At 40.5% G+C, this 14517-nt stretch overlaps 1 protein-coding gene across 1 annotated transcript in view; it reads left to right on the forward strand.

Annotated features, from left to right (window-relative positions):
- Nucleotides 1-12598: 12598 nt before the first annotated feature.
- Nucleotides 12599-14517, forward strand: part of ANKRD13C (ankyrin repeat domain 13C) — a 24965-nt gene continuing 23046 nt past the window's right edge. Inside the window, exon 1 of the mRNA XM_015826291.1 lies at nt 12599-12959. Within this exon, the coding sequence (XP_015681777.1) occupies nt 12599-12959 (361 nt within the window). The remainder of the gene's footprint in view (nt 12960-14517) is intronic.

Below are 14517 nucleotides of genomic sequence, written 5' to 3' on the forward strand. Positions count from 1 at the left end.
CCAACTAGAAAATCAAACCTGCCCTTTTCTTGCTCTTAAAGGCAGACCGATTTGTAGAAATCACCATTACTTTTCTTCAGGAAAATTATCTGCTGCTAAAGGCACAGGAACAGAAGCAATAAAAACACTGTATCTCTTAGTGATATTTACACAGTATTACCAGATGCAAGCTCTATTAATTTCAATGAAACATACGTTCAGATTAGTTTGCACATGCCTGGAGTTGTACAAAACCATTATAAAGAATTAATTTTACTAGAGTTCCTGTGAAGCCTCTTTAGAATCACAAGTAATGCAGCCATTATTATTCTATACATCAGTGGTTCTCAACCTGTGGGTCGGGACCCCATTTGGGGTCAATTGACCATTTCATGGGGGTCGCCAAGCAAGGCTGTCCGCTATTTTTTTTGTCCACCATTTTTTTCCCCTTTTCCGGCGGGTGCCTTACCTCCCTTGGGCTGGGCCAGCTGGTGGTCGGCCTGCTTCGTCTCTGCCGCTTGCCAGCTACGCCTCGGCCGGCGCAGGGGGCGGAACCATGCATGCGCGGCACTCCCGGGCAGGGAAAGTCCTCGACATACGACCAGTTGGGTAGTCCTCGACTTACGACCGGTTTAGTCCTCGATTTACGACCGGTTTAGTTCTCGACTTACGACCGGTTGGGGTCGCGGCATTAAAAAGGTTGAGAACCACTGCTATACATGATTATGGACCAAAACGTAATGACCAACACCCCCCCCCCCTTTCCCTATATCACATATGATTAAACTCAGAGATAGAGAAACCTGCAAAAATAGGCTGGAATATTATTCATACCTAGGAGTACATTTCACTGAAATGAGTGGGGCTCCTGAGCCGATATATATTCTAGGATTGTACTATTACTTTTGAAGACCTGGATCACGATGATGATGAGTCAAATTTATAATTAGGTTTTCAACCACTGATCTTAAAGTAGCTTACAACTAATTATATCTGCTTATTTGGAAGTAAACTTCATTGGGTCAATGAGACTGACTTTTGTGTACACCTGTACAGGTAGTCTTCGACTTACGACAATTGAGCCCAAAATTTCTGTTGCTAAGTGAGACGTTTGTTAAGTGAGTTTTGCCTCATTTTACGACCTTTCTTGCCACAGTTGTTAAGTGACTCACTGCAGTCATTAAGTTAGTAACACCGTTGTTAAGTGAATCCGGCTTCTCTGTTGACTTTGCTTGTCAGAAGGTCGCAAAAGGTGATCGCATGATTTCAGGACACTCCAGCCGTCATAAATGTGTGCCAGTTGCCAGTTGAATTTTGATCACGTGATCATGGGGACGGAGCAATGGTCATAAGTGTGAAAAACAGCCATAAGTCACTTTTTTTAATGCCATTGTTAACTTCGAAAGGTCACTAAATGAACAGTTGTAAATTGAGGATTACCTGAACTGATTTAATGAGTAATAAAGCCAGAGTGATAAAGATATAACAGATTAAAATTGGAATTATTAAAAAAAAAATGCCTGAAGAGTTTTTGATAGCATTTTCCAAAGAGTTGGATCAGTCACAGCAAAATTAATTATTGACTCCAGACCTTGGCAACAGCCACTGAAAAATCCTGGCACTTGGCCCTAGCCTGGCTTTCATCTTTAGATTTCAAAGACGCAGGAAGCAACAAAAGAGAAATGCCATTACCTCAATAATCAGGATCCCGTCCATAAAGAATGTGAAGGGCTACATTTTAATTGTGTATTAAATAGCCTCTGTTGTACTCTTAAACTAGGTGGGTCAGTTACCTATTTGAAATAGGCCTAAAACAGCTGTGGTTGCTTGGTAATAGTTGGTATGGAAAAAAAGCTTCAAACAGGCATTTGAAAAAATATCCAAGCATTCGTGAGGAGGCGAAGAAATCTGGAATAATAGAATTCTATAAGGAGCATGACTGGTCAAAGGCTCTGGCTAGGTTTATATTGCAAGAAAAGAACTGTTTGTCAATAGAATAATGATAGGCACTTGATTTGCACCAAAGAAAGTGTTCCTTTCCAATTTCTGGGAGCCTTTATTAAGAGTTACTCTCCAGCCCCTATCCCAAAGCTGGGTCCCTATTTGAATGAATGTTTTTAATTCTATACCTGGCATCCTAAGATGCATAGAGATTCCAGGAATTAGTAGTAGATGAACATAATTATGTTTAAAAAATGACCAGAACTTCAATGAACCGGTTACAATTATCAGTTTTCCTATAATTGCTTAGCTGCCATGGAAAGAAAGATGTGTTTTAGGTGATATATGCTGGTGTCCTTCAAATCATATTATTGCATAGCTTTATCAGATAACTAGAATTTATCTATCTATCTATCTATCTATCTATCTATCTATCTATCTATCTATCTATCTATCTATCTATCTATCTATCTATCTATCTATCTATCTATCTATCAAATTTGTAAAGCTGCCCATCACACCAAAAGAGACTGAACAGAACATACCTATTGGATAAAAAACATAAACATAAAAGTAACAGATATAAAAATACAGGTATCTACCTTAAAAAATAAATAAAAAATAAAACAAATATAAACAAATATAAAATACAAATAGATATATAGATATAGGATTGTACTGCCTTGATCTGTCTGTTATGTTTGTGGTGACCCAGTGTTGAAAGGAGGCATTTAGCAATGGATAACTGAATACTTTTTATTTCTTCAGAGGGTCAACAATAAAAAAGTTGTAGTACTATTGAAATGAGGTTTCACAACTACAAATATAAAATGTTTTCTGTGCTTATTATCCTCCTAGTACTATGGGTTTTTTTTTTTTAATAAAATCTGCTGCTCTGGATGACAATTCTCTAGAGCTGCCAACCAAACAGGAAACCAGCAAAGATTTTCAGACTCCTGTGTGTAAATGAGATTCCATTTAAGGCTTCTTGGAATAATCCTAAGATTTTAATTCTTAATTTCACTACCATCCCACTGTATATGCTCTGCCGGGCTGTTACTTAGCTAAAGAAATATAAAGCAGACCCAGTTATTACATTTGCTGTTATACACTAGTTAATAGGAAGAGAAAATTATGTGGGAAATTATATGTTGAATTACATCTTTCGTTCCTCAGTAGATTTGGGCACACACATGCTCAAAAATATTGTATGTCTCATAAAATAAATTATAAGAGAGAGGCAAGGAAGGTTGAGTTTAAGCCTGACTATTCTGATGTGAATCTCTCTACACCATTTGACTCATATTCTAGTGTATGTATCAATCAGCAACAATCCCAGCTATTCTGCTGTTAGCATAATTCAGGAAACTGAAGATTTCATCTTATTTGAACTCAATATTATAATAATAAAATATGAATATTGTATTATAGTTTTAGCTGGATTTTTCAGAATAAATTATTAAACAACACCTGCCTATCATAGGTCCTTGGGAAGAATTCATAAGTGGACAAAAAAGCCTAATCCATTAATAGTATTGTATAGGTTTTTTAAAATGCCAAATCCAGTTTGAATATCTGGCTGACAAACCATAATACACTGCATTAAAGTTATACATGCTGCCCAACTACTAGAGATTCTGGGTAGTTTACAATTATTAAAACATTTAAAAACAAAGAACAATACAAAAAGTACAGAAAGAGCATAAGACAAAAGAACAACGATGGCCAGGAAAAAAACCAGAGGGGAGCAGAAAAGAAGAAATGGGCATCAGTCATCTTCCAAAAGCTCGGGTGAAAAGACCTTAAAGAGTTTAGGGACATATTTTAGACATTTAATCATTTTTATATGAATATGTTTATTTTTATATGGAAGGCCAATACATACACTACATACCCACATTTACTTCTGGTTTTTGCCAAAAGAACACCTAATGCGGACAATGAGTTTGCTTAACGACTGTGGCATTTGCTTAACCATCACCACAAATAAGGTCATAAATTATTCCTGGCCACATGATGATCTACTTAACGACCAGCATGACTTATGATTATAATTCTGGTTTCAATCATGAACGTAAGTTGAGGGCTACCTCTATATATCTTTTAATCATTGGGCTGCTACATCGGACCTAGTTGAAGCTACCGAAGGGTTGAAAAAGGCAGCCCATGTTCAGCTGTAGTGCAATAATCCCAGACAAATAGTGGTGAAGTATAAACTTCTCGCTCCAGAGAAGGGCTCTACCAGGTGGAGCAGATACAACAAAAATCCCCATGTCAGACATCACCTTATATCAGGGGTCCCCAGCCTTTTGGATTCTGCAGACTAGTGGCAGTGGTGGCAGCTTTGGCGGTTTCGGCAGTGGGGTGAATGGCTTTATGCTTGCAGCCTGAATCCCGCCCATGTGCAAATGAAGCACTTGCCTTCCACAACAGTAGCCCGGTTCCCAATGGGCCACGGCCTTGTATGGTAGCAGTCTTCAGCCCAGGGGTTGGGGACCCCTGCCTTATATACCAATTGCTGTGGTTCCAGGAGGGGCATTATCTAGACCAGTGGTGGCGAACCTATGGCACAGGTGCCAGAGGCGGCACTCAGAGCCCTCTCTGTGGGCACGCGCACCGTTGCCTCAGCCCTAGGCCTTCAGCTGGGTTTTATAAAACCTTTTCATTTTAGGCCTCCGCCGCCGTGTGCAAAAAAAAAAAAGGCTCAATCAATCAGTCAATTTCAACTTCTCATGGGAAAAAAAAAGATCTTGCAAAGTTGGAATTGATTGATTGAACTTTTTAGTCCCACCCAGTCTGTTGTTACCACCGCAGCCACGCCCAGCCAATTGGCCACACCCAGCCAATGGGCCACACCCACCCGGCACTCAACGATGCATAAGTGGGTTTTGGGTTGCAGTTTGGGCACTCGGTCTCTAANCCAACTAGAAAATCAAACCTGCCCTTTTCTTGCTCTTAAAGGCAGACCGATTTGTAGAAATCACCATTACTTTTCTTCAGGAAAATTATCTGCTGCTAAAGGCACAGGAACAGAAGCAATAAAAACACTGTATCTCTTAGTGATATTTACACAGTATTACCAGATGCAAGCTCTATTAATTTCAATGAAACATACGTTCGGATTAGTTTGCATGTGCCTGGAGTTGTACAAAACCATTATAAAGAATTAATTTTACTAGAGTTCCTGTGAAGCCTCTTTAGAATCACAAGTAATGCAGCCATTATTATTCTATACATCAGTGGTTCTCAACCTGTGGGTCGGGACCCCATTTGGGGTCAATTGACCATTTCATGGGGGTCGCCAAGCAAGGCTGTCCGCCATTTTTTTTGTCCGCCATTTTTTTCCCCTTTTCCAACGGGTGCCTTACCTCCCTTGGGCTGGGCCAGCTGGTGGTCGGCCTGCTCCGTCTCTGCCGCTTGCCAGCTATGCCTCGGCCGGCGCAGGGGGCAGAACCACGCATGCGCGGCGCTCCCGGGCAGGGAACGTCCTCGACATACAACCGGTTGGGTAGTCCTCGACTTACGACCGGTTTAGTCCTCGACTTACGACCGGTTGGGGTCGCGGCATTAAAAAGGTTGAGAACCACTGCTATACATGATTATGGACCAAAACGTAATGACCAACACCCCCCCCCCTTTCCCTATATCACATATGATTAAACTCAGAGATAGAGAAACCTGCAAAAATAGGCTGGAATATTATTCATACCTAGGAGTACATTTCACTGAAATGAGTGGGGCTCCTGAGCCGATATATATTCTAGGATTGTACTATTACTTTTGAAGACCTGGATCACGATGATGATGAGTCAAATTTATAATTAGGTTTTCAACCACTGATCTTAAAGTAGCTTACAACTAATTATATCTGCTTATTTGGAAGTAAACTTCATTGGATCAATGAGACTGACTTTTGTGTACACCTGTACAGGTAGTCCTCGACTTACAACAATTGAGCCCAAAATTTCTGTTGCTAAGTGAGACGTTTGTTAAGTGAGTTTTGCCTCATTTTACGACCTTTCTTGCCACAGTTGTTAAGTGACTCACTGCAGTCATTAAGTTAGTAACACCGTTGTTAAGTGAATCCGGCTTCTCTGTTGACTTTGCTTGTCAGAAGGTCGCAAAAGGTGATCGCATGATTTCAGGACACTCCAGCCGTCATAAATGTGTGCCAGTTGCCAAACACCTGAATTTTGATCACGTGATCATGGGGACGGAGCAATGGTCATAAGTGTGAAAAACAGTCATAAGTCACTTTTTTCAATGCCGTTGTTAACTTCAAATGGTCACTAAATAAACTGTTGTAAATTGAGGACTACCTGAACTGATTTAATGAGTAATAAAGCCAGAGTGATAAAAATATAACAAATTAAAATTGGAATTATTGAAAAAAATTGCCTGAGGAGTTTTTGATAGCATTTTCCAAAGAGTTGTCCTTTGGATCAGTCACAGCAAAATTAATTATTGACTCCAAACCTTGGCAACAGCCACTGAAAAATCCTGGCACTTGGCCCTAACCTGGCTTTCATCTTTAGATTTCAAAGACGCAGAAAGCAACAAAAGAGAAATGCCATTACCTCAATAATGAGGATCCCGTCCATAAAGAATGTGAAGGGCTACATTTTAATTGTGTATTAAATAGCCTCTGTTGTACTCTTAAACTAGGTGGGTCAGTTACCTATTTGAAATAGGCCTAAAACAGCTGTGGTTGCTTGGTAATAGTTGGTATGGAAAAAAAGCTTCAAACAGGCATTTGAAAAAATATCCAAGCATTCATGAGGAGGCGATGAAATCTGGAATAATAGAATTCTATAAGGAGCATGACTGGTCAAAGGCTCTGGCTAGGTTTATATTGCAAGAAAAGAACTGTTTGTCAATAGAATAATGATAGGCACTTGATTTGCACCAAAGAAAGCATTCCTTTCCAATTTCTGGGAGCCTTTATTAAGAGTTACTCTCCAGCCCCTATCCCAAAGCTGGGTCCCTATTTGAATGAATGTTTTTAATTCTATACCTGGCATCCTAAGATGCATAGAGATTCCAGGAATTAGTAGTAGATGAACATAATTATGTTTAAAAAATGACCAGAACTTCAATGAACCGGTTACAATTATCAGTTTTCCTATAATTGCTTAGCTGCCATGGAAAGAAAGATGTGTTTTAGGTGATATATGCTGGTGCCCTTCAAATCATATTATTGCATAGCTTTATCAGATAACTAGAATCTATCTATCTATCTATCTATCTATCTATCTATCTATCTATCTATCTATCTATCTATCTATCTATCTATCTATCTATCTATCTATCTATCTAGCTAGCTAGCTAGCTAGCTAGCTAGCTAGCTATCAAATTTGTAAAGCTGCCCATCACACCAAAAGAGACTGAACAGAACACACCTATTGGATAAAAAACATAAACATAAAAGTAACAGATATAAAAATACAGGTATCTACCTTAAAAAATAAATAAAAAATAAAACAAATATCAACAAATATAAAATACAAATAGATATATAAATAGATATAAGATTGTACTTCCTTGATCTGTCTGTTATGTTTGTGGTGACCCAGTGTTGAAAGGAGGCATTTAGCAATGGATAACTGAATACTTTTTATTTCTTCAGAGAGTCAAAAATAAAAAAGTTGTAGTACTATTGAAATGAGGTTTCACAACTACAAATATAAAATGTTTTCTGTGCTTATTATCCTCCTAGTACTATGGGTTTTTTTTAATAAAATCTGCTGATCTGGATGACAGTTCTCTAGAGCTTTCAACCAAACAGGAAACCATCAAAGGTTTTCATACTCCTGTGTGTAAATGAGATTCCATTTAAGGCTTCTTGGAATAATCCTAAGATTTTAATTCTTAATTTCACTACCATTCCACTGTATATGCTCTGCCGGGCTGTTACTTAGCTAAAGAAATATAAAGCAGACCCAGTTATTACATTTGCTGTTATACACTAGTTAACAGGAAGAGAAAATTATGTGGGAAATTATATGTTGAATTACATCTTTCCTTCCTCAGTAGTTTTGGGCACACGCATGCTCAAAAATATTGTATGTCTCATAAAATAAATTATAAGAGAGAGGCAAGGAAGGTTGAGTTTAAGCCTGACTATTCTGATGTGAATCTCTCTACACCAGCTGACTCATATTCTAGTGTATGTATCAATCAGCAACAATCCCAGCTATTCTGCTGTTAGCATAATTCAGGAAACTGAAGATTTCATCTTATTTGAACTCAATATTATAATAATAAGATATGAATATTGTATTATAGTTTTAGCTGGATTTTTCAGAATAAATTATTAAACAACACCTGCCTATCATAGGTCCTTGGGAAGAATTCATAAGTGGACAAAAAATCCTAATCCATTAATAGTATTGTATAGGTTTTTTAAAATGCCAAAACCAGTTTGAATATCTGGCTGACAAACCATAATACACTGCATTAAAGTTATACATGCTGCCCAACTACTAGAGATTCTGGGTAGTTTGCAATTATTAAAACATTTAAAAACAAAGAACAATACAAAAAGTACAGAAAGAGCATAAGACAAAAGAACAACGATGGCCAGGAAAAAAAACAGAGGGGAGCAGAAAAGAAGAAATGGGCATCAGTCATCTTCCAAAAGCTCGGGTGAAAAGACCTTAAAGAGTTTAGGGACATATTTTAGACATTTAATCATTTTTATATGAATACGTTTATTTTTATATGGGAGGCCAATACATACACTACATACCCACATTTACTTCTGGTTTTTGCCAAAAGAACACCTAATGCGGACAATGAGTTTGCTTAATGACTGTGGCATTTGCTTAACCATCACCACAAATAAGGTCATAAATTATTCCTGGCCACATGATGATCTACTTAACGACCGGCATGACTTATGATTATAATTCTGGTTTCAATCATGAACGTAAGTTGAGGGCTACCTCTGTATATCTTTTAATCATTGGGCTGCTACATCGGATCTAGTTGAAGCTACTGAAGGGTTGAAAAAGGCAGCCCATGTTCAGCTGCAGTGCAATAATCCCAGACAAATAGTGGTGAAGTATAAACTTCTCGCTCCAGATAAGGGCTCTACCAGGTGGAGCAGATACAACAAAAATCCCCATGTCAGACATCACCTTATATCAGGGGTCCCCAGCCTTTTGGATTCTGCAGACTAGTGGCAGTGGTGGCAGCTTTGCCGGTTTCGGCAGTGGGGGCGAATGGCTTTATGCTTGCAGCCTGAATCCCTCCCGTGTGCAAATGAAGCACTTGCCTGCCACATCAGTAGCCCGGTTCCCAATGGGCCACGGCCTGGTATGGTAGCAGTCTTCAGCCCAGGGGTTGGGGACCCCTGCCTTATATACCAATTGCTGTGGTTCCAGGAGGGGCATTATCTAGACCAGTGGTGGCGAACCTATGGCACGGGTGCCAGAGGCGGCGCTCAGAGCCCTCTCTGTGGGCATGCGCGCCGTCGCCCCAGCCCTAGGCCTTCAGCTGGGTTTTATAAAACCTTTTCATTTTAGGCCTCCGCCGCCGTGTGCAAAAAAAAAAAGGCTCAATCAATCAGTCAATTTCAACTTCTCGTGGGAAAAAAAAAAGATATTGCAAAGTTGGAATTGATTGATTGAACTTTTTAGTCCCACCCAGTCTGTTGTTACCACCGCAGCCACGCCCAGCCAATGGGTCACACCCAGCCAATGGGCCACACCCACCCGGCACTCAACGATGCATAAGTGGGTTTTGGGTTGCAGTTTGGGCACTCGGTCTCTAAAAGGTTCGCCATCACTGATCTAGACTACTCCAATTGGGTCTGCCCTTGAAGACTATTTGGAAATGCCAACTGATATAGAATGGAACATCTACGTGCTGACAGGCAAAAGTCGATGAATCAGAATTAACATCCCTTCATCGGTCACTGCAAAGGTTTCCAGGTACAATTCCAAGTGCTCGTTATCACTTATAAAATTCTTTAGGGCTTGGCTATTTTTGCAAACATATGCTCAAGATACAATCTTCTTGTCCTATACACTCAAATCATGAAAGCAAGATTTCTATCCCCACCTCCATGAAGCTAAGGGTGGAAACAGAGAAAGTCACTTTTTCTGGAACTGCCCTAGCCCTATGAACACCTTATCCTTGATGTAAACATTTGCTTATACATCGTTACTATTTGTTGGCCCTTCAAAGTAGGCCAGGTGAGGAACCAGTCTCTACAAAGACTACTGGAACTCTATTGTGGTAAGTCATAATAATAGCATCTTGAAAGCTTGCTAGTTTCCCTGTCGTCATTCATTCATTCATTTCAGAAAAGTTATGACTGCCCAACTTACTTTCAGTGACTCTGGGCAGCTTGCAGTATCCCTTATTTTTTACTGGTTCTTGGATTCCTACATCAACATTACCTCTGCCTCCCTCTGCCACATCCTATCTTTTTTTCCAGGACCTCAAAACAGCCCTGCTCCCAATTTTCGTTCCCTTCCTCCATCAACAGTCTTATGGGATAGATGGGACCAAAAGGAAATAGTGAGCTTTCATGATTGAGAGCAAGCCTGAATCTGGATATTTGTACTTGTTATTAAATGTGTGCTGTGATATGCTTTTTGCACTGCAAAGATTGCTGGCTTCATCAGAAGCATACCTTTTACAAAAAAAAGTTATCTTCACACATAGCAACTGCTGTACTTCCTCCCCCCCCTACAAAATGGAATTTTCTCCAGGAAGAAAAAAAATAAGAGAAGCACAAAAACATGGAAGACAGGATGCTTCATAGAGATTAGCCAATTTATTAGAGATAAATAGGACTTAACCCTAACAGGCTATTTGCAGCAGATAAAAAGATGTTAAGAGTGGTAGAATGTGGAAAGTTGGTGGGGCTTTATACATAAATATTCTGAGTTTGGGATGGCTGGCAGAGGGAGGGAGGGAGAGGGGCAGACATTGAAGCAGCTGTACTTTATCTGAAGTAGCTATAGCTTCTTTAACAGAATAACAGAGCTGGAAGGGATCTTGGAGGTCTTCTAGTCCAACCCCCTCTTCAAGCAGGAGACCTATACCATTTCAAATGTTGTCCAAGCTCTTCTTAAAAACCTCCAGTGTTGGAGCATCCACAACTTCTGGAGTCAAGTCATTCCACTGATTGTTCTGTCAGGAAATTCCTCCTTTCTTCTAGTTCTTTTTGATTAGTTTCCATCCATTGCTTCTTGTCCTGCCTTCAAGTGCTTTGAAGAATATGTTGACCCCCGTTTGTGGCAGCCCCTCAGATATTGGAACACTGATATCATGTCACCCCTAGTCCTTCCTTTCATTAAACTAGACTTACCCGTTCTTCATAAGTTTTAGTCTCCAGTCCCATCATCTTTGTTGCTCTTCTCTGCACTCTTTCTAGTCTCAACATCCTTTTTACATTGTGTAAACCAAACTGGATGCAATATTCCAAATGTGATCTTACCATCAGAATGGCTTCTGATATTTTGTCTATGGCTTATATTTCTGTTACAGTGACAGTACATTCTTTCTTAAAGTGCCAGAAAGCTGTCCTTTAGATTTATTCAGTACGCTTTTGTCATTTACGTTGTTCATTCGACTTTTACAATTGGAGCCACTTAATGCAGTCTTTCACATTCACAGGAAAAATATGGAAATTGGATTATTTTTTTAAATAAATGTACATATACCCTTTGATTTTACATCTTATTAGAAAATGCATTTTTGAAGTTTTTCCTTTTTCCTTTGAAAAGCCAAGTTCCAAACATAAACAATATTTTTTATCCTGATCGACTTTTTTCCAAACGTTGCTTTTTCAGCGTTGTCCTTTATTCATCACCATATCCTAATTTGATCATCTTATTCTTATATAAAACACTTATAACACATCTTCTAAGACGCAGGGGATTACAAATCATTTCAGATATCTTGGTTAAACGATTGTAGAAATTAGCTCAGACAAGAAAACAAGAAAGCTCCGTTATTTTACAGTATTTTTTTTTTTAAAGAATTGGAGAGGGGAAAATTATCGTACCCTAACTAATAGGGCACTTGATCCTTTTGAACTTTTGGTTTTATTTTCAGCCCACCTCCTCCTGTTTTAACTCCGCGTGGGAACTCTCAACTGCGAATCTGCTCTGGATTGGTGGAAGTCAGCCAATATTAGCTGGAAACAGTGCAAAGCCATGTGACTCTGCCGCTCCGTTTTTCCGCCCAACGCGGCGTTTCTACGCCTCGTCTCTGTTCCACCGCAGAGTAAAGTTCCCGCTCGCCGAGGCGCCCACGCTCTATCGCTCCGCCCAGACAAGAAGCCGTCCCGACCACCGCCGGCCGCACCACGTGACCCAATTCCCCTCGCCGGAATGTCTTCCCCGGTGGCTGATCTCTAGGGGTAACCGTCTCGCGATACCTTTTGTGATCTCGCTCGTCCGAGCGCTCCGCTTCTCGCGAGATCCCTCGACAAGATGGCAGCGCGGTTGAGCTGGTGAGCGGAGCGGCGAGCGGAGGAGGCGACTCCGAAAGCAGCTCGGCTGGAATCAGAGGTTCTCCGCTCGCGGAGTGTCCCCGGCTGGGGGAATGCCGACGGGACGGGACCCGCCACCGCGGCTCTGAGCGCCCCGAGTCCTCCGCAGCCTTTGCAGCACCCTGTCTCCCCATCGTGGCCCCCCAACGCCCGGGGCCGCCGCTGGCGATGACCGGAGAGAAGCTGCGCTCGCTGCGCAAGGACCACAAGCCCAACAAGGAGGACGGGGACCTGCTGGGGCCCAGCGAGGAGGAAGCGGCGGCAACGCCTGGCGGAGGCGCCTTCACTAGCGCCCGGGCGGGAAGCGGCAAGGGCAGCCGCGGCTCGACCCACCGCATCTTCACCAACCATCACCGGCTGCCGCTGAAAGGAGGGCCCGGGGGCTCTTCCCTCGCCGCCTCCACCCTCGACCCCGTCAAGCCCCTCCCGAGCCCGCAGTTCCCCGTGCATGAGTGCGTCTTCAAGGGGGATGTGAGGAGGTTGTCGGCGCTGATCCGCACGCAGGGCATCGGCCACAAGGATAATCACGGTAAGAAGCCGTCCTCGCCCTTCTCTGCTCGTAATGAAGGGTAGAGCCTTCGTTACGACCCGTCGCTTTGGAAAGAAGGGTCTGTCGTGACCCCTTGATTTTCCTGGTGTTACTCGTAACTTACTCGTAGTAATTCTGCCTGTCCCTTTTCAGGATTAATCTTCAGTTCTCCCTCTCCAGGAGAAATTAGGTGTCTGCCGTTGCTTTATACCTACCATCCCTAGAGTTACAACTCACTCTCTCTTAAGAGGGGATCTCTTTTTATATATATATATATATATCTTTATTTTTTTTTCCTATTTTTTTTCCTATTTTTAAAAAGCCAGGCAGCGCCCACGGGACTCGAACTACCAGGAACTAGCAGTTGAATGACAACTACTCGGATTGCGAAGGAACCGCTAGGCTAAGCTGGCTCTTAAGAGGGGATCTCTTAAGAGGGGACGGTCTTTTCTACTGTCCTGAATAATCAAATATAACTAATTCCTTACAAGCCTTGCAAATGCCTCCTGTTGCTTTTTTTTTTTCCCCTTCCCTTCCTTGTCCTTTTGCCTACAAGTACAGGTTCCACTTTTTTTCAGATGGGGAACCAGTACTTTAACTGGATATTTTTTATCTCTATTGAAAAGTATGTAACTGCATTTTAATCTTGAGAATTTCACAACCAAACCTTCTAGGAACCTAAGCTTTAATTCAAGTTGTTCCTGTAGCGTTTCAGGTTACGAGCCGATTATGGGCTCTTTTAAATGTTGAAAATGTTATTATTAAAAGGATTGGGTTTTTTTTGATAAAAATGTATTTGTAGTTATGCTTTTGAAGAAGTAAAATTCTTGTTGAAAAATCCAGGTTGCATGCAAACGGTTGATGGGGTATTTTTCTTCTTTAAAAAAAGATACCATTTTATGAGTTTTCTTCCTGTTTTAGACTCCTAACTCTACATTTATGTAAGTTATATTCTCTTGAAAGAAAACAGTTACCCAATCAGTGCTTTAAAATCAATGTCTCAAGCCCAAAGAGAATGTACTAGTCAGAAATGTAGGTTTAATAACTAAGCCTTCACTTATCATTTTCCTTTACAATCTGGTTTTTTTTAACTGATCATTATAATAAAGGATAATATTTGTTTTTTTTTTGTTTTTTTTTTCAAAAAGTTTTTTTATTATTTTCAACATAAGAGAAAAAGCAAACACAAGTACATCACAATTGAAAAACCCCCTCCCCACCCCCCACCCGGACTTCCCAAACCTAATCCCAGGATACTATTCATCTAAAAGTAACCTTATATTAATACCCCTAACTCCATAAAATATAGTTTTACATAAGTAGGTGAAATATATGTATATATATAAAAAGAAAAAAATTTTTTTTATCTAAAAACCTAACCTATATTCCACCATTCTATGCTTGTTTTGAATATAAACAATCCATCTTCTCCATATTGATAAAAATTGTTCATTTGAATGATCCTTCAAATAAGCCGAAATCTTTGCCATTTCAGCAAGATGCGAAACCTTCACTCTCCAGTCCTCTATTGTAGGTAAAACTTGACTCTTCCAATTTT

The sequence above is a fragment of the Protobothrops mucrosquamatus genome, unplaced genomic scaffold, assembly GCF_001527695.2.
Source record: "Protobothrops mucrosquamatus isolate PMUCROS unplaced genomic scaffold, P.Mucros_1.0 scaffold3041, whole genome shotgun sequence".
Lineage (NCBI taxonomy): Eukaryota > Metazoa > Chordata > Lepidosauria > Squamata > Viperidae > Protobothrops > Protobothrops mucrosquamatus.